The 21,798-nt window shown below is 39.0% G+C and overlaps 1 protein-coding gene across 2 annotated transcripts; it reads left to right on the top strand.

Moving 5' to 3' along the window:
• The first annotated feature begins 816 nt into the window (after positions 1-816).
• On the top strand, positions 817-20,865 carry KRT222 (keratin 222). Of its 2 annotated transcripts, none has more exons than XM_060781021.2 (6): positions 817-1,018; positions 12,043-12,171; positions 14,236-14,456; positions 16,936-17,015; positions 18,838-18,946; positions 19,361-20,865. In XM_060781021.2, exons 1-6 carry the CDS (start codon positions 923-925, stop codon positions 19,572-19,574), a joined length of 849 nt encoding a protein of 282 aa, XP_060637004.2. In that variant the 5' UTR covers positions 817-922; the 3' UTR covers positions 19,575-20,865. The 2 variants fall into 2 exon arrangements, with proteins under 2 accessions (XP_060637004.2, XP_060637005.2); XM_060781022.2 differs by having other exon boundaries at positions 926-1,101.
• The last annotated feature ends 933 nt before the right edge of the window (positions 20,866-21,798 follow it).

A 21,798-nucleotide genomic window follows, 5' to 3' on the forward strand; every position in this document is an offset into this window, starting at 1 on the left:
CAGCTGGAGGTGAGCTGTAACCAGCAGTGCTGTAGAATTTGAAGAGGCACAAATGGAGGGCGAAAGAGAGAAATGTGCCAAGAGGAAGGTGTGTCAAGCCAACCCCAACCGGGACCGCCTTGCACCTGGAAACCAATGCCCTCACTGCAGGAGAACATGCAGATCAAGAATAGGACTCCACAGTCACCTACGGACCCACCACCAGTACAATCCTACTTGGTCAACAAGGGATCGCCTAAGTAAGTAAGAAAGTAAGTAAGGTATATATCCATCCCATGATGTTGTTGTTCATTCGTTCAGTCGTCTCCGACTCTTCGTGACCTCATGGACCAGCCCACGCCAGAGCTCCCTGTCGGCCGTCACCACCCCCAACTCCTTCAAGGTCAGTCCAGTCACTTCAAGGATGCCATCCATCCATCTTGCCCTTGGTCGGCCCCTCTTCCTTTTGCCTTCCACTTTCCCCAGCATAATTGTCTTCTCTAGGCTTTGCTGTCCCATGATAGATTCATATATATACACATATATGCCAAGTTGGCACACATATCCTCAAATTAGTAAAACTATTTTCTGCAGCACGAAGAACAATGCCAATATTGAGAAAGGTCATATAGAAGAGGTACTTAGATGAGCTATATTGCCATAAGTCTGTCGTAAGCCTGGCAGGATCTTAAGTCAAGTCAGGTTAATTGGCTCTGAGTTTGAAAACCTCAGAGCCATGATGAATGACGAAGCGTCCCTGATGGTGCTCAAAGAACAGAACCCTGTCACTTTAAAAGAAATCTGTTTTCCTGCCTCCTCACCCTCCCTCCCTTTTCTCTCTCTGGTTTCTCTCTGATTTTTACTGCAGACTGGGAATGCTCTGCAGCAGCCTTCTCATCCTATCCATAAGGTTCAGTTAGCCAAAGTGGAGGATGGGAGCAGCATGGATCTGTCCCAGCTCCTCAATGAGATCAGGGCAAACTATGAAATGCTCATCACCCGAAGTCAGATAGAGACCATCCTCTCAGCAGGGACCCAGGTAATGATCATATCCAGACAGGCACCTACCCGAATAAGGAGCCAGTCCAATGTGTACTCAGTGCCTCTCTCAGCCTCTGTGAGGTACAGTATTTCCTTTTTCAATGCAGCATTTTATTGGGGAAGGGAATCAGATTTCTTTTCTTCTTCTCACCCCACCTCCCATCATTGTCTCATACTGCAGTATGTTGGAGAGAAAATATGCTAAGGTATATAAAAAGAATGCTAAGGTCGAATTGTGTCACCTTGCATTCAGATGCTTGCCTAAATGCAATGACAAAGCTTTTGCAATAGATCTATCCCTCCCCTCCAGCTCATCCTTTCCATACAATTGTACTCTTCAGCCTCACTTAGAACTAGTTCTCTTCTGCCAAGGAAACAAATTAGACTTCAAATAACTGTTTAAGATGGGTTAAGACTGCTAAGCAACTATTACGTTTTGGGAGCTGGAATTTTACTAGCAAAGTAATATGAACTATGTCCCCCCTGAAGACAAGTGGATATATCATAATGTTCTGTAATGCCTTGCTTGCTGTCTTGTAATCTGAGATTTAAAGGTTACCTGGTCATGGTAACAGCATTAAAGATGCACACAGCAAGAGATCTCCCTGAAATCCATCACTCAGTGACAAGCTTGACAACTACCATAAACATCATAAACCAAAAAAGTCGGGCTGGGTAAATGCTGAGCTTATCAGTTGGCTGTGCTTTGAAATTGTTATTTCTGAATGAGCAGTCCTTTTGTAATCTCTCACGGCTGGTTTGCTTCTACGGTAGGATGATATCATTTGTTTCTTTGGTTGAATTTCAAATCTTCTTCACAGCGCTTGAGACAAGTTACAATATCTCTTCATTTGGTCTTATCACAATGTGATGCTTTAAGGCCTTTAGAAACTAGCTTGCCTATCCAATAAGATTTTCAGTAAGACGAATTTGGACCAGAGTCTCCTGTGTCCCGACCTCAAATGTGTTTCAAATACATTACATATCCAACTTATTCTGTACATCACTTATGTGAATGTCATTAATAGCAATATGACTCATGATTTAAAAATCTCTGTGTGTGTGTGTGTGTGTGTGTGTGTGTGTGGTATCGTATAACTCAATACTGGTGGCTTGTAGATCAGAGGGAAAGCTTGCAATGGACCTGAAATTAGTTTTTACTGGACAGATCTCTATTCAGAATTGTTTGGATTTCCATCCCCGCCTGGAAAGTGTAGAGGAGCAAAAAGTATATTCAGCCTATATATTACAGTAATACAGACTTTGGTTTTCTTTGATAGGAGTAGGAATCTTAATGGAAAGTAACTATTAGGAAAGTGCTATGCTTAGTGTGTCATATTTTGCAAATGTTTATTTTTAATATTTTGAAAAGTGAAGATTGCTCCAACTGCATGTTCAGGTGCGTGGATCACTATTTTTAGACTAGGCCCAGTAAATGAAAGCTCTGTAGAATCATAGAGTTGGAAAAAAAACCACAAAGCCATCAAGTCCAACCTCCTATCATGCAGGAAAATACAATAAAAGCATCCCTGAGAGTTGGCCATCCAGCCTCTGCTTTAAAATCTCCCAAGAAAGACATGCCACCATGCTTCAAGGCAGCATATTCCACTGCTAAACAACAGTTACCATCAGGAAGTTCTCCCTAATATTCACATGGAGTCGTCCTTTCCAGCAATTTGAATCCATTGCTCTGTTTCAGACAACCTCATCAGACAGGCTCCTTTGTCTGCCATATGCCTCATGTTCTCCCCTTTTGACACAGAGCCTATTACATGATACACATGTACTTCCCGCTGGGCTCCATCAAGAAAGGAGTGGGCAAGCAGTGTATGCTGCCGCAGCAACATGGAAGGCTTCCCATGTTGTCTTCAAGACAATGGAAGGAAGTCGGGCAGCAGACGTTTCCCCTCATGGGATGGGGGCAGAGGTAAGTCATGTGGTGAGGGACATGGGGTGATGAGTTCTTCATGTCCCCCACTAGAACCCCATGGAATCGCCACAATGTGTGGCAAATCCCAAAGATATGTGATGAAGTCCTTAGTCTCCAGAACAGGAGAAAACAAGCTTCCCCCCTACTTAATGTGACATCATTTCAGATATTTCAACATGGCTATCATGTCCCCTCTCAGCCTTTTTTCTCCAAACTAAACATATCCAGCTCCTTCAGCCATTCCTCATAGGGCTTGATTTCCAAACCTTTGATCATTTTAATCTCCCTTTTCTGAACACATTTCAGCTTGTCAATATCCTTCTTGAACTGCAGTGCTCAGAACTGGACAGTCCTCCAGGTGAGGTCTGACTATCAGACTAGTCTAGTCCAGCACTTTCCAAACTATGTTCCAAAGAACCCTAGAGGTTCCATGAAAAATATCTTTAAAATCTCTTTCTCAAAGCTTTTTACAACATTAGTGCCAAGTATGAAGATTGCATTGAAATTCAATGTACCTCTGCTTTAAAAACAAATAATGACCCTGTTTAGCTCTAAACCTCCATTATACAAAACCCCAAAATATTCCTGGATATTTCTCAGGAACATTTCTTTGAGTATAAGAGGCAGATTTCTGTGCACAAAAAACACTCTTCTTGCTTTTTCTATTCCCCTTCTCTCCACATTTTATCTGCACAGGAAATAAGGGAATAGAGAAGAATATGTGGATTTCATAGGTACACTTTTATCCATGCAGGAAACATGTTTTTGTGATAGAAGACATAGTTTTGCATATGGATCAGTGATTGTGTGCTAAATATATTTTGTGTGAAAATACTTCTTTTTGTACAGAAAACACATTTTCTGCAGAGAAAAGCATGTTTAAAATTTGTTTAAACAAAGTTCCAAATAGTTCCAAATAATTTTAAGAAATAGTTCTTAAAAATTGTGTATTTTATTTAGTCATCGTGTCAGGAGCAAACCAAAACAGTTGTATTGCATTAAAAACAAACAAACAAAACACAAAGTTTGCAGACTTGGTATTCTATTAAATATCCTTTGACCAGTAGCTGGCCACTTGGAGTGTCTCTGGTGTTGCTGCAAGAAGGTCCTCCATTGTGCATATCACAGGGCTCAGGTTACATTGCAGTAGGTGGTCTGTGGTTTGCTCTTCTCCACACCTGCATGTCGTGGATTCCACTTTGTAGCCCCATTTCTTAAGGTTGGCTCTGCATCTTGTGGTGCCAGAGCACAGTCTGTTCAGCTCCTTCCAAGTCGCCCAGTTTTCTGTGTGCCCAGGATGAAGTCTCTCATTTGGTGTCTGCCACTTTTGGACTCTCGCTTGCTGAGGTGTTCCAGCGAATGTCTCTGTAGATCTTAGAAAATAAAAAAAATGTGTCGAAGTCTTTGTATTTGAAGTGGAGGAGGAAAATGCTTACATTTTTCATTCTTGCATGTGGAAACAAAAATTCCATAGCTGAGCAAATATTGCATATATGTTCCTTCAACCTTCAGGAAAGCTATGCACATCTGCCATCCTATTCCTGTGCATCTAGCTTCAGAAATTTCTGTTGTTTGAGTTCTAAACTACTATTAGTAAAATATATCCTGCTCTATATTAAAAAATCTCAGAATGAAAATGCATATGTGGACTCTGGTGGCTAATTCCAAGCTGAAGTGGCCTGTGATAATGATCTTGTAGCTCCTCTTATTCCCCATGTCATGATTCTACATCCTGCAGTTTATGTTGAAAAACACCTGATTCTATGCCAGTGCTTCTCAACCTGTGGGTCCCCAGGTGTTTTGGCCTACAACTCCCAGAAATCCCAGCCAGTTTACCAGCTGTTAGGATTTCTGGGAATTATAGGCCAAAAACATCTGGGGACCCCAGGCTGAGAACCACTGTTCTATGCCCTCTACTCAAGAACCAGCCCTGTCATTAGGAAAAAGTGGTTGTCTCTTCTAGCAGCATATGCTGAGAACTGGAGCAAGCAATGCCTGCTGTCGTGAAGTACATTGGAGGATACTGTTCTGTGAACAATGTTGATGGAACATTTAACCTCTCATCAGGAATCAACAATGATAGATCCATCATTGTGAATTTTCTGTACTGTTTGACAAAATAGTAAAATCATAGGAGACAATGAATAATAATAACACAGCCAAACATTTTAGTTTTTAGGCCTCTTTTGGGGGTTATTTGGGACACTGATTCACAATACTCCATTTGATAGACCGCAGCAGCTCTAGTTTCTTAGATATGGGGTTACCATGGTTTTCTATGAGTGAGCAGATGAAGACTGCTATGTGGCATATGTTCTGTATCTCGAAAACTAGAGATGAGGAGGAAACTGATTCCATTTTTTTAAATATGTTAGAACTGTTTCTGGTCAAATATAACCAGAAACAGTTCTAACATATGAGGCATCAAAATGTGTGTTGGCCGGTGTAATAATAACACCATTAACTCAAGAAGTTAACTTTGTGGCTGAAATGAAAATAATAAAAATTAATAAATGAAGTATTATAAAATTGTTTAAAGCCAAATATTACTATATTGAGGCAAGGTAAAATACATAAAATCTTCTTAAGTGTATGTGAAAATGGCTATAAATTATGACACATGGTTGGTAGTTCTTCAGTGGGGCTCAACTAGTGGTCATGATATTTGGTGCATGATTATTCTGGAAGCATGTAAACATCCCCATAAGTCTAATATGAGCCTCAGCCTCACCTACCCAACACCCACCATTCCATGGTTCCTGAACTGATGACAACTGTGGCCAGTCAAGTTTTGATTCAGGATGGGCAGAATCAGAAAGTTGGGGGGGGGGGTCATTTGCAACCCTGCACAAGTTGCACTGCCATCATTTCGGCTAACTGGAAGTGACATTCCAGGAGCCAGAATTTTCTTCCAGATCCCATTTGAACTTGGAAGCGAAGCAAGATCACACCATGTTAGTACTGGGATTGGGTACTGGCAACAGATACCAGCTGTTATAGGCTAGATATCAGAGGAAAAAAACTGGCAAACCATCTTCAGGTATCCTTCCCCCCCCCCCCCAAAAAAAAATTGGGATTGCCATAAGTCAATAGGCAATTTGAAGGTATACACACAAAAAAAATCTGGGGAGAGTTCTGAAACAGCATTAGGCTATAACACACACTGCCGAGTAAATTTCAGTTCTACATTTGCTATTTTCTGCTGAAAAATAATGAATAGAATGCAAAACTTGTATGGGAAAGTATTACCTGTGGTTTACAGATTGTAATATTCCCACCCCTGCCTCTCTCTGATAATATTTGCTGCACCTTTGAGGATGTGTCATGCAGCGACAATTTGTAATTTGGCAATGACAGAGTACACTGGCTGTGCTCAGGAGAGGCAAGATGTTCAGACAGTGGGAATGCAATCATAAAGAAGTGTGATGTTATGAGTAATATGAGCCATAAATTCTATCTGCACAATTATTTTTGGAAATCCAGCTGTGAAATGCATTTGCAACATTATATTTGTTTATTCATATTATATAAATACTATCTTCATTTAAAAAAAGTATCAGTTTCTGCACATTCAAGGAAATTATATATTAATAACATGGGCTTTATAAAAGCATGCACAGCCCGTCAGTTATAAACTACATATGGTCCATTTCTTCCCTTGTCAAAGGAAGTCTTCTTTCTACCCAAGTAAGGATTCCATCAAAGTCACACTTCCAGATGGCAGAAGGGATGAGCTCCTAGCGGGAAATTTATTACAGGCAGCAAGTTGTTTTTATCCTTGCTCGTTGTTTAGTGCCTTCAAATTGTTTCCAACTTAATGGCAGCCCTAAGATGAACATAAAATGGCTTTTCAGGGTCCTTTTCAGTGGTGTGCACAGGTTCACCTATACTTTTATGACAGAACCCGCTTGCTCCTATCTCGTGACGTAAACAACTTGCAGTGGGGCTTCGTCGTAAAAGTATAGGCAAACTGGAGCATACTGTCATGGCTTCCCATGTTGAATAGAAATCAACAGGAGGAAGCCGGGTGCCCAACGCTTCCTCCCATTGGATGGGGAGTCCCCATTGGATGGGAACTCAGTGAGTTGGGTGATGTGGGGATGTGGCGACGGGTTTCCCACAACCCCCAATGGGCACCACCGAATTGGTCATAATATGTGGTAATTCCAGTGGGCCATCTGATGAGGTCGACTGTGTGTGTGACTCTTCCAAGGTCACTAAGTGCATTTCCATACCCAAGGAGGGAATTAAATAGTAACTCTAAGGCAAACATATTACAGGGTTTTCTGGGACCAGGACTGTATGACACACCCAAAGCCAACCACTGGATTTTCATGGCCAAGTAGAGAATCGAACCCTGGTCTCCAAAGTTGTAGTTCAACGCTCAAACCACTACATCGCACTTGCTCTCTATTCCTCCCCACCCCCACCCCATCTTGATCTCCCCTCCCTACACATGGTGCTGCTTTAAACTTATAGGAAAGCCTGGTAGGAGTGCAATAAACCCAATCTTCATCCCTACAGCAGGCAGGTGAGGAAGGGCTAAAACATGTACATGCATGTGAGACAGTTGTTTGTTTACTATCCCAGCTTACTTTTAATATGGAACCCAAGGCAGTAAGTGGGAAAAAACCATATGAGCAGTGGAAAAATGGATATATGAAGTGTCTGTGTTTGAGCAGGGACAGGACAAATTGTCCCTTTGGGTTGAAAGGTTTGCCCTCACCCCCCAAGAGTCTGGTGAATAGGACTGTTATTTTTTTAATTCATTTCATGGCTTTGGGGCATCTTTTCTTCAAAGCTAATAACGCCCCTCCTATTATATATTACACAATCTATTATCTAACTACCTAAGGGACAGTCAATAAGGAACTAAGAAATGTCAATAAATAAAAACAAACTATCATTTAATCTTATTAAATACTCAAGATGTGAGGAGTAACTTTAAAGTTCTATTATAAAAGCCAATATGTAGCTTTTGGAGAGGCACCTGTTTTAATTGCCTATCAAGAAATGTAATTGTAGAAGTTGAGACAAGTTTTTTCACAAAGCAGCAGCGGTTTGTAACTCCTTAAAAACGAACAGTGTTTTTCTGGCATGCCTATTCTTTAGATATGGTGTTTAAATCAAGACCACTGAAATTCCCTACCTGCGGTGCCTGGTTTTTGGTACGGGGGAAAGCCCTGTGTGATGAGGTCGTCAGTCTTTTAACACTATACATATTGGGCCTGAACTGGGAGCCCCATCTTGAAAAAGGCTGGAGATATCCCACAGTGGCCTAACTCATTCTTTTGTTCAGACTATCTGAATTCTTCGCCTACGTGTTTTTCATTTTCCAGATGCTTTTATGTCCTGTTTTCAGATTAGAATTCCTGCTACTTTGATATACAAACGTAAGGTTAATTCCGTCCTGTCCAAGAGCAGAACACTTTTCCACTCATCATGCATGTCCCACATTTGGAATGTATACATCTCATAACTCATATAGGACTACTTTCAAGAGCATGAAGATCCAGTTGTTATTGTGTTTTAGAAATGCTTTTGTGAATTATTATGTATGAGTTAATTTCCTATATGTGAACATGTTATGTCATGTTAGAACAGGAAATTCATGCAACCAAAATAACTTTTTGGTTGATGAAATGCTCTACAGAGGGGGGTATCAAACTAATTTTCATCAATGGCCAAATCAGCCTTATGGTTGCCTTCAATAGGAGGTTTGTAATTATAAGATTGCATAACTAACTTGTGTCGCATTGGCATTGAAAGCTTCACAGATCACATAAAATGACATGGTAGGCTGGATTTTGCCCACAGCTCTTGAGTTTGACATCCCCTTTGATCCCCCTTTGGGTTGAGAAGGGCTGGATATAAATGTCGTAAAATGTATGCTCTTTCTCCAACCTTTTGCTTGCACATCACCTCCAATCTGCATAAGCATTGGCCAGAAGTGATGTGAGCTGTAGTCCAAAACATTTTGAGGATATTCACTTGGGGAAGGGTACTCTACACCATGCTAAGAATTGTTGCATATGCTAGGTCATCCTTAGCTAGTATATCATCAGTCTGGCACACACTCCTGAATGGCTCAGAGGGACTCATTCAAACAGCTAAGCATTACCTTTCTTGCCTAATCTAGGATGACAATTTTGGCTCCAAACATCAGCAATCCACTTTATGACAAGAGTTATGTTTCTTGCAATCTAATACAACTGCAGTTGTGAATTCACTAGCTTTGGCATGCCTAGTAACCATCCTTAAGCACTAGAGAATTTACTAAAAAAAACCATTTTCTGCCTTTCGGAACACACTGCATTGCCTATAATAAACTGTAACAAACATGTGCAATGTTTAGAATAATGTGTCTAGTGCTAATCTGATTGTCTCTCTCTAGCAAATTTTGTTACATTTTTTTGAACTTGTACATATTTACTGAACTTCTGCAGAATTTAAAAACTAAGCACTATTTTGATAGCATAGGTTCTTTTGGTTGTCACTGAACATAATTTTGGCTGCCATTCTGTAGAGGTCCATCATTAGCACTTCACAAAGTCAGCTATGTGTCCTAGACAGCATATATAGAGGGTATATGACAGGGCATGATATAGTTATTACATTTAATTTTATTCTATTTTCTTTATTAGGGAAATGGAAAGGCACTATTGGATTTTCCATCTCAAATGGCAGGGGGAAAGTGGCTAGTTTTAGGTGCTAAATGCATTGACTTGGGCAGGAGAGAATGTGCCAAATACGTCCCTTCACATTTGTAGGTTTAGCTATTTGTGGATTTGATTGGTCCCTGGGAATGTCTGTCTCTTTCAGCAAAAGATAATCATAGGAGGACCTCAAGATTCCTAGAGAGCTCTTCTCCCAGTTTTTTTTTTAAATACTTGTTGCTTTTCCACTTTCATGGGGATCCTGCCCCTCTAACCCTGGTGAATGTGAAAAACGAATCATATGCATATAAAGAGGTAGATGGACTTGGAATCTTTTATATTCTCTCCACTGTTTGGCTTCTGTTTTCTTAGTCAAGGACCCAGTAAGTTGTGTTTTCAAAATAGGGTGGGAAGGAATAGGAAGGAATCTGTCCTGTCATCTCATTTTGTTATTATTCCCACTTTCAACCCATCTCTTTTTTGTTAAATCTTTCAGATTTAAACATTGTCATGGAGATCTCAATGCTTTGTGGGGATTAGTGTCAAACTAGGAACAAGGAATCACCGGTTCAAATCTCCTGTCAAATTTGAAACTCACTGTTGTGCCCTTGGGCCAGTCATTCTCTAGGTTGAACTCCTTGGCTCTAAAATCACAATACATTAAAAAACAATAAATTATACGAGAATGAGACGTACCAAGGAAGGCTTGAGGCATGGCTTTTTTTCCTCATTTAAAATCACAATAAATTTAAAAAATAATAAATTATGTGAGAATGAGAGGTAGCAAGGAAGGCTTGAGACATGGCGGTTTAAGCTTTTCTCCCTCAGACAGTTTACACTTCTGATTCCTTATTCCTCCTGGTCATGCAGTCCCAGGATAAAAATAATACTAATAAATACCCTAAATGTACCAAATGCTGTCTGACATTGGAAGCTAAGTGTGGTCAGCCTGGTTAGTACTCAGAAGGGAGACTACCAATGAATGCCAGGTGCTGCAGGTTATATTTAAAAGGAAAGATATAACAAAACTACATACATATATTCCTTGCCTATGAAACCCCAATGAAATTCATGAGGCTATCATAAATTGGCAGGTTACTTGAAGGCACATACAATAATCCATTATTGGCTATACTAGTCCAGCATATTCCAAGTATATGAAAGACTATGGAAAGCTGTACTATATTATTTTTATCTAACCTATTTAGTCTAAGCAGTCACCATAAGACCAATAAAATACAATATTGATCCACCAACAAATAAAATCCCCAATAAAACAATGATCCAGCAGATACAAGTGATTCACAACAACACTATAAAAGAGATCTACAGGAGTAATCCATGCTGTCTAAAGAATTATATACTAAATACAGTAAATATGAGCAATGGAGTCTCATCCAGAAAAACCAAGCACCTTCCTGCACACAATTCACTGCACCACCAGCTGTGAAACTGTCCCCTCCCTTTTTTTTTTTTGACCAAGCATTGGTCTAAAACAGAGAGAGAATTCTCTATAGAAGACTTAAGGAGGCAAGCTGTAACCCAGTGCAATAACTCATATGGTTACCTCTATCCTTAGCTGAAGCTCTTTTTGAAGGCACAGAGAAATATATTTGGGTGTCAGCATACTGATAACACCCCACCCCATGCCTACAGATGATCTCTCCCAGCAGTTTGATGTAAATATTAAAAAGCATTGGCGATAGAATAGCACTTTGTGGGATACCACATAACAGCTCCTTTATGGAGGTCCAGAATCCTGGGGACAACAGGGGAAACTGTGAGGCAGCATTCAGCTGCCATCGCACAACATTTTTCAGCTATCTCCGGCTTTCTCCCATGTTGTCCTTAGTTTCTTCAACCCGTCTCCTCAGGGCTCCCTCTTAGTGCACTGCCAGCATGCTGCCTGCATGGAGCACAATGGAGCTCCGCTGGACGTAGCCCTGCATCATTTGATGGGCTCTGGCGGTCTCTGTCCCAGCAGCATGCTAAGACAAGGTAAACCACCCATCAGATGAGGTGGTGTGTCTAAAGTTTAGGGTGGCAGCTGGCTAAATGATCCGAAGGGCTGTATCCAGCTCATGAGCCTTGGTTTGGGGACCCCTGATCTACACACTATAGTGCAATATAATCTGGAGGGGCATATGATTTCCACATCCAGGTTAATACATGCTTGTCTCCTTATGGTCTGAGATTATCACTCAATGTATCACAGCATAACCCACCTTGTAATAATGCATATATTTCAGCATTTTAAAATATGGGGAGGGAGTTAAATTACATTTTTCATACATATTGGGATTTGGAATTCAAGATTTTATCTCTTCAGTTGCAAGATCAGCTATTCTATCAAGCTGAAAAAGTCAACCATGCCCAACAGTTACATTTTCACTAACTCTGGCCGACTGAACTCACATTGTGACTGCTTCCTTGCAGCTAGAAGCAGCCACTAGTGAAAGAATGAGCAAAGACGAAGAAGTGCTAAAAGCAGCCAGGGCAGAATTAAATGAAGCTAGACGTCAGTGGTATCAAATGCAGATGGAAATTGATTCTCTCCATGCTATGGTAAGTAAATGCAATCAAATGGCTTTATTGCCTCTGCAGAGGTGCGATGAGGATTTTCTTTCCAGCTAGATGCTATGTCCAAAGTATACCAGCAGTCCTAATACAACAAGGAACAGTGTGTAACTGTTCTAGTACTTCCAGTCTTTAAAAGACTGCAAGGAGGAAATTTAATATGCAACTATGACTGGCAAAGGCTGAGATAGAGTTATTAGAAATGTGACCATTTGCAGATTCAGCCAGTGTGGGGTGTTTCCATTAGCAAGAATGAGCAGAGACCACATTTCATTGGAATTTTGAAAACCTCACTTGTTTCGGTTATAACTTAATAGACTTGGCCGACAGTATGGGCTACCAACACTCAGCCTGTTTGGACACTGGAAAACCAGTACCCCAGTCTATGTGATGCTTGGTGCAAGAATGATAGATTCAGATATTCACATGGGAGAGAGTGTAGCAGAACCATATGGCCCTGCAGTGGAAGTGGTCTAGTTGCTTACAGTCCCAAATCCCCACAATACTGGGTGCAATAGGTGCATTGGTTCCATCTCCTCCCAAAATTGTTTCTGTCTCTCTGTACCAAAACTAACCAAAGCTTTGACAATCAATGTTATCAGAGTGATACCATTACTGAAGCAATCATTATGCAATAATCCTAACAATCAAAACTGAGTGACAGGTCAAAACATTTGGATTGTGGTCCTAAAGCAGATCGTACTCATGACTTAAGAAACCATCCATTTTTGTCCTGTACTTTTATTACTTCATATATATACCAAAGAAAGCAGTAACTGCAAATAGAGACCTGATTGCCTCCCTTTTAGAAACAGCACAAACTGAAATAGTTGCCTGCTGGAAGGTAGGTGATCTTACCTTGGAAAAATAGGGGATGGTTGCTTGAAAAACTTTCTAACATCAATACTTGCTATGGATACAAGAAAACATACCCTTTTTATGAGGTGTGATCAATTTTTATTGATAACATTACGATCCAATTTGCATTTGCGTCAGCAAACATCAGGACATGCTGATTTATGAAGAAATGCTTTCTGTTTTGCCATAACTTTGTGTTCATCTTAATTGGAAGCATCTAAAAGTTCCCGGAATACTATTCTACTGAAGTAAGTTGGCAAACACCCCTTATATGCACTTAACTCATATCCTAATCTTGTTTGAACACATTACAAGTTAGGCATTCCTTTTCTGGAATTCCAGAATCCGACATACTCCAAAATCCAAAATTGTCTACATGGGTCACTGAGATAATAACATCCTTGCTTTTTGATGGTTTAATGGGCATAAACTTTGTTTCATGACCAAAATTATTAAAATGTTTCTACATCAGGCTATGTCCATAAGGTTTACATCAAACAGACATTAATATCATGTTTAGATTGGATTCACATCTCCAAGTTATCTTATTATGCACATATATGCTAATGTAAGTATTCCAAAATCTGGAAAAAAATAGAAATACAAAAGTCTTCTGGTCCCAAGCACTTCAGACAAGAAAAACTTAACCTATAGTGTTTTTAATGTGTGCTTATTTATATTTTTGCAGCTTTTACTCTTTCCTATGCAATTAGAAGCCACTCTGTAGATCCATGGGCTCCAAACAGAGATAAAAATAATGTACATATAGAGTAATATATATGCACAGATCCTTTGCTAATCAGCATTGGCAATACCTGAAAAGAACAACAAATGTTGTTTTGAATTTTTGAAAACATTTTTCAAAAATGAAAAACGAGAAGTATTTTCCCTCAGGTAGCATTTGACATATTTTGCTTACATCAGTCAGATAAGGGCATTTTAAGAATTTATGCAGAAAACTGGTGCTGGCACTCAAACGCCTACAATTTCTCCTGAGTAAATGTAGCAGCGCTTTCCATCTTGTTCAGAATGTAAAGAATTATATATTTTTGTTGCATTCAGTGGGGTCTTTATGTTAAAACCAATATTAGGATTTTTTTCAATGAGTTCTTTAAAAGGAAACTATTTTTAAAAATTCATCTGTATTTTGAAAAATTACATTTTAGAACTTTAACTGGTACCTCTATTGAACAGGAGAAAGGCTTGGAAGCTGCTTTGCTAACCTCGGAACAGCAGTACCAGACTCAGCTCAAGCATTTAGAAAGCGAGATTGAAAGTTTGGAGAAAGAGCTACAAGAGGTGAGACACAGCCTCAAAAAGCAGCTACAGCAACATGAAAAATTACTGAACACAAAAATGAAGCTCGAGCAGGAGATTGACAGATATCGCAGCCTACTGGAAAAGGAGGAAAAAAGGTACTCATGGTTGAAATATAATCATAGTTCTGTACCCATGGATTCAGTCATTGACAGCTTGAAAATATTTTCTTAACTCCAAAAGCAGATCATTATTTAACTATATCATTGTATATACAATCAGCTCTCCATATACACTTTGGTTAGGGACACGGGGGGACGGGGCGTGAAAGAGAAACACCACAAATTAAGGAATTACTATTTTTTATCCAGAGCAACTGATCATAGAATCACACTGGAGGACCTAGATATTCCTAAAGAGATGTTCTCTTGACAAGTGTCTGGATCCTCCAGCATGACTGGAAGAAGGTGACCCACAATCTCACACTGGGGGACTTAGAGATTCCTAGAGATAGCTTTTTGATCCAATCCATGAATAATCATATCTGCAAAAATCAAACCACAAATGTGGAAGAAAAACTCCAATGGGACCTGAGCATCTATTTATTTATTTATTTATTTATTTGGTACACTTGTATACCGCTAATATCTCAGCCTGTGCGGCGACTCATTGCGGTTTACAACATATTTAAAATACAATATTCACTTTAAAAATATAAAATAAAATATAAAAATACATACATATACATACATAGTATTGGGCCACCAATACAGACCGGAACATCTCATAGTTAAAGTCATAATCCAATTCGTTATCCTTGATTGCTAGTCCATGATCAAAACATCATCACATCGGAATTAGTTGAAAACTTGCTCGAACATCCAAGTTTTCAGTTTTTTCCGAAATGCCATTAGCGAGGTGGCTGATCTTAGTTCAGTAGGGAGGGCGTTCCAAAGCCGGGGGGCCACCACAGAAAAGGCCCTATCTCTCGTTCCCGCAAGCCGCACTTGTGAAGCAGGCGGGATGGAGAGAAGGGCTTCTCCTGAAGATCTTAGGGTCCTGGTGGGCTGATAGGCCGAGATACGTTCGGATAGGTATGTAGGGCCAGAACCGTTTAGGGCTTTTAAAGGTCAAAACCAGCACTTTGAATTGGGCTCAGTAGCTAATCGGTAGCCAGTGGAGCTGGTACAGCAGAGGAGTTGTATGCTCCCTGCGCCCTGCTCCTGTTAATACCATGGCTGCCGCCCGTTGGACTAATTGGAGCTTCCGGGCCGTCTTCAAAGGCAACCCCACGTAGAGAGCGTTGCAGTAGTCAAGGCGGGATGTAACCAGAGCGTGGACTACCGTGGCCAAGTCAGACTTCCCAAGGTACGGTCGCAGTTGGCGCACGAGTCTTAACTGTGCGAATGCTCCCCTGGTCACCGCCGAAACCTGGGGATCCAGGCTATGGATCTCAGGCCATTTCTACACTGCCATATAATCCAGATTGTCAAATCAGATTATCCACATTATCTGCTTTGAAGTGGATTATATGAGTCTACACTGCTATATAATCCAGTTCAAAGCAGATAATCTGGATTTTATATGGTAATGTAAAACGAACCTCAGTGGCACCAAGGACATACTGCATTTGTGAGTACTTATTTCATTTGTTAACTTCCTTTTATTGGTTGATTTTATATATTTTATTTTTGTCTGCCTTTCTCACAATATAGGATATATTTATTACATTTTTATCCTATCTTTTCACTAAAGATAGCATTAAAATTGCATTCTACTTGTTAGCCAAAGCAGTACTGGAGCAAAACCAAATATTGTAATTTTGCTGGGAAGCTGCTCATATTATGTCTATTCGTAGCAAGGAAATATGTATAGTAATAACAATGAATACCAAGTGCTGAAGGCTATATTTCAGAAGAAAGATCTGACAAATTCATATCTGGTCCCTACTACACTGTCATATAAAAACATTATCTGCTTTGAGAATCTGGATTATGTGTCAGTGTAGAACAGGCCTCTGAGTCTTCCTTGCCTAAGAAAACCATACAAAATTCACGGGGTTCCCATAAATAAATGATAAATAAATGTGTCAAGTTTAATTAAAAGCAACAGGCATGTTTTCTTGCTCAATGACTGGTGGCCATTAAAAGAACAAGCTTGGACAAATCTCAAACTTGTTTACACCTCTTTCCTGTAATCTGCAAGGGAGAGTTTCTATTTTATCTTCCATGCTAACCACAGTTCTGGGGATACCTGGGGAACTATGGCTTGTTCTAATTATGGTTCATTAAAAGATGCCAGGATAAACAATGGCTTTTTTATCATGTTTTATTAACTAGGCAGTCAGACATAACAGAAACCTGTACTGTGTGAAAAGTGTAAAAAGCAACATCTGATGTTGTCTGGTATGCAAAATGCAAAGGATGCTACCCAGAATCTCATTCCAAATCATTGTGAAAGCAACAAGCCATGCTTTATTTTTACATCTCAACTCAGGCCCCTTTTACACTGCCATAAAAAATCCAGATGATCTGCTTTGAATTTTATATGGCAGTGTAAAATGGAGCACTTAGAAATATGTGTATGAACAAAATAACTGTACAGTCTTATGTTTTAAGAATCTTGCTTTCTTTGTAGGTTTCATCTTTCTATACGGCAAGAAAGAAAAGATGACAAAAAGCCTACCACCAGCCGAATAGCATTTATCTTGCCGACACGTGAGTTTCTTTAAAGCCAGGCAATAACATAAAAGGCTAAAAGATCATTTAGGCAAGTCTTAATTTGAACTGGGACTCACTGGAATTTAGCATAACAACAACAACAACAACAACAACAATAAGTGCAGGGATATGTGGAGATTTGCATATATTCACACTAGGCCTGTGCGATCAATGAAAAAAAGTTTCAATACTCATTATGAAATGAGGGGGTGGGGGTTGTGTCTAAAGTATTTCTGAAATTGGACGGACTCCGTATCATAACTATAAAAAGCTAACTACTTTTTATTACTTTTCATTAAGTAGTTGTGCCAATGGGAAAAATCCAGGGGCTCCTTTTTCCCTCATTGATAGAGCTATTGGCATGAAACTTGCTACAATTATAGAACATATTTACCACTGTCAGACCATCAAGTTTCAGAATGTTTCACTTATCCATGGATTCTTGGGGAAATTTACAAAGAACATATTTTTTAAAATAACTACAAGAGCTATCTCCTTGATTTTTTTATACAATGACACAAGATAACAGGGATCATTTTCCCCAAGTTTCAGAAAGATTCGTCAATTTACTGATTTTTGAGATTTTTTAAAAAGTTTAGACAATTTTTTAAAAAGCCAGAAGAGCTATCTCATTGAATGTCTCTCTCTATACAACACAACATATTAACTCATAGCTTCAGTTTAAGGCTTTCCTCCCAGTCCTGCACAGATTTTACTAGTATTGAAATATCACTCAGTCTTCTTTGCAGATTCAATTGGAACTCTGGCTGCTGCTAGAAGGGAAAAATCTCTCCCCTATCCTCATTGGGGCTTTCTGGTGCTGAGCAGAATACTCTGCCATAGGGCTTCTCACCATCCCAAACTACATTTCCCAGAATTCTGTGCTCTCTCAGTCTCTTCCCCAGCTCACTCAGCTTGTCCTGCCCAACTGCTTTCCTCATGGTGAAAGGCAGCCTGTCTTTTCTTACTTTAAAGAGAAATGGGGCCTCTTTGGCTTCACCTCATTTGCTTGCTCTGAAAATGAAACTGACTTTGCAAAGCTTCCGAGGATTACAGAATTTATCTGTTTCGATTCTTACATTTATGCATGGGCACTCTTCTGTGTTTCTTAATATCTGTTTGTATATGCAAATCTTGTGAATTACATATGACAAATTATTTAAAAATGAAGTTTTGTAAACCCCTAATACACACACTGAACAATAAAACAAAATGAAACGCCAAACTTGCCAGAAAGGAATGTCAAAGGAAAAGTCTTTAGGACCCTTCCCACCATGAACTTTGTCCACTTTCCACCCACTGGATATTTGCTCTAAAAGGCATACCTGAATTTCAAAAGCCTTGCAAGTTTTCAGTTATCTGAAAATGCAAATATCTGCATATATACAGTGAATGTAAGAAAAGAATAATGACACCATGCTTGCCAGAAATACCCACCAGCTTGTTTTGCCCTTTACCCACTCTCTAAACCAATTCCAATTCAGGAATAGGAAACACATTTTAAAAAGCTATTTCTCACTTTCCCACCCATCCACTTGACACTACATGGTAAAAAGAATCTTTAAAAATATCACAATAAAGCCCTCAGGGCTAAAAGAAGTTCTTTCACTTCAAAAGCAGAAGAACATTGTGTATTCAAACAGCATTGTGATCAAGGTAAGGATGAACTATTTCATAGTCTCGATGTATAAAACTGTCTTCCTGGCAGAAGAACATCAAAGTCAAGCACCAGGAATAAGGCTAATGCACACTGTTCAATGTCGATTCATGCCTGATGGCAAAATTCCTTACACATCCACTTTTTTGTTTTGTTTTACAGCAAGCGAATTAAAGAAGCATGAGATAGAAAAAGTAGAAATACTGACAAAGCAAGCAGTCTTAAATGGGGATGTTGCAAAGGAACGTGCCGAAGCTTGTGGCACAATACAGTAAGTAAACAGAAGAACAAGAAAAGGGACAAATACATCATTGAAAGAAGCTTCTCAAAGGTACTGTTTTGTTTTGGCAAGATGGAACCCCAATTGATCATTGTACAGGAAGCACACTGGTGCAGCGTAAGTTCTGATAACATAACATTTGATCCCATTTATACTGCAAAAGAAGAAATCTAAAAAGTTCATACCTTTCCTACATGCTCCCGGGGGGGGGGGGGGGGGATGTGTGTGTGTATATATATATACACACACATACACACATAAATGCACGCACACACATATATGTATCTCTGTTTCATATGACTGAATAGATCACTGTGTGGTTGGGTCAAAGCATGTAATTAAATTCTAGGTGGAAAGCATGTTCTACATTAATGCCTGAGCATAAAACTTACTTTATCATTACAGGAAAGAAAAAGTAGATGAAGTGATTAAAGAATGGGAAGGCTCTTTCTTTAAGGACAATCCTCGCTTAAGGAAAAAATCAGTTTCTTTGCGCTTTGATCTCCACCTGGCAGCCACAGATGACGGTTGTTTACAGACTAAGCAGAAAAGCTTGCCTGATATCGAAGTGAGATTGGTTATGAGGAGGTCTTGCAGCATCCCATCAATCAAAACTTAAATGGGCAGCAAACTAACCCAAAGATTATTCATGGATGGGGTTTGGAAATAAATGTTATTGCGGACCTAAATTAACTGTATGATCGCCTACTGTCTGTCTATACAAAGAATATGATCTTCAGCTAATATACAGTATATTCCTATATCCTAGCCATTGTTTTGAAGACATGGAGAAAACTTAAGGGCATTACGTTTCTGAGAAACAGAATCGCTATTGAATTATATTAATCATTATGTCTGTTGAAATAATTTCTGTTCACATATTTCTTTGCTTTTAGAATTTTAAGAAAAATACTTAGGAGTTTAGCAGATTCAGTCTTGTCTTTGTGGAAAAGAATATCCGCACAGGAAAAGACAGATTTGAGCATAAGATTATAGATAATAGGATTGCCTTCAACTATTAATACATTACTGAACAGTTGGTATGACTTTCCTAACAATCAAGAAATCCATACAAAAGTTTCAAGGGACAGATGGGCTTTAACCTGTGTATTTCAAAAGAAGTTCCACCAAAGTCCATTTCAAGTCCAGAATCCAGATCATTTTCAGAATGTTGTCAATGATCACAACACTACTTAACGTCTATTGTTTATCAAAGCTAGCCAATAATTATGCATTTATCCTAGGAATTACTTATAACAATCGCTGGATTTCTCTAAAAGAGCCACAGTAGTATTTCTGAGGCTTATTTTTAAGCCATTTTAAGCCATATCTTGTAATCTGTTGTCATCAATGTTTTCATAAACTCCTGCTAGATTAACCTCAAGGATGACTACAGCCAAGTCAATAATTAACCCAATAGGAATGTATCCAAACTTTTCATGACTGCCAACTCTCTGTCTCAACACACTTCTCTTGGGGTTCTGTCCTTATAGGTTCAAGATCCATGTATTCATACATGGTAGCTAACATAAAATGACCTTACTAGTAGATTTCTTGCAGTCCTCTCACAACTAGAGTTTAGTAAGCAAAATATTTATTGAAAATTGTTTCATTTTTTCATATATTTATTTAAACTTTGCTCTTTGCTGCAAAAGGCTGAGGGTAGGTTATCCTTGCCAGTAAATGCTTCTGAACAATGTACATTTTTTTGTCTTGATGGATAAAATTCTAGTTTATTTGGAGCCAATAACAAAACATTTAATCTCAGCGCAGAGACAACTTCAGCTGCAATGTTACAGGGATAAAGGACAAACTACTTTTATGATGTCAGTGCCTATATCAAATGGTCTACCATCGTAACTACTGGAAATGTCTAATCCACAGTCAATTAAACAAATTTAAAAGGGCTACACGCTGAAGTCAAAATCATACTGAGGTCTTATATGCAACACAAGTTTGAAATGCTTAAAAAATCTGTGAGAATCTTTTTTAAAACTTTTGTGTCCCATCAATGTTGTAGAAGTTTGGGTACTGGGCAAGGACAATGCAACACCAAGGTCAAAATTTCCACTTAGCCATGAAAACCCACTGATGACTCTTGGCTAAAGGCAATGGCAAATCACCTCTGGATGCATCTTGCAAAGAAAAAATGATGAGCAGGCCACCATAAGCGTGAGCTGAAATGAAGTTATCTAATAAGAACAATTACTACTGACATTTCAGCTCCATAAGCGGTGCACAGAAAATTACAAAAGGAAATGACAGTGAAACCTATGGCTTTTTTTAAGTCTGTGTTATCTAGCAAAGTAGGAACTTGTCAAAAGAAAGGCAGACAACAATTTTTTTCTTGTTTCAAAAACTCCACTTGCCAAGGACAACTAGGACAAAATTAGCTTTTTTTTTACAAATGCAGATGTCATAGGGAAAGGTAGATGAAAGAAACTTAATATAGTATAGTGTCTCATCAACCTGAAATAAATACAATTTTATATATGACTATACATTTTTCTTTCAAACTGCTAAATCTAAATTCCTCTGTAAACTTAACATTAGCATTAAGTTTTTAAAGAACAAAACAAGTACTGTATGACCTTACAATGTAATTAGAAGACTGGATTACTGATTTTTAGAATTCAGATGGAACTACTTGTTGTCAGTATGTCTTGACAAACCAGGATTCATGTATTCTTTATTTAGGTCCTCAGTAGCATGTAATACATTTTACTAGAGTGTCTACAGTTGCCTTTCATATGGCATGTGTAAGACATGATACAGCAAGTATATTGCGGCATTTAGTTAACTTCCAGCTTTTAACAACATAGAAAAATGAGCCATTCTTTAAT

This window comes from Anolis sagrei, chromosome 6 (assembly GCF_037176765.1).
Source record: "Anolis sagrei isolate rAnoSag1 chromosome 6, rAnoSag1.mat, whole genome shotgun sequence".
Lineage (NCBI taxonomy): Eukaryota > Metazoa > Chordata > Lepidosauria > Squamata > Dactyloidae > Anolis > Anolis sagrei.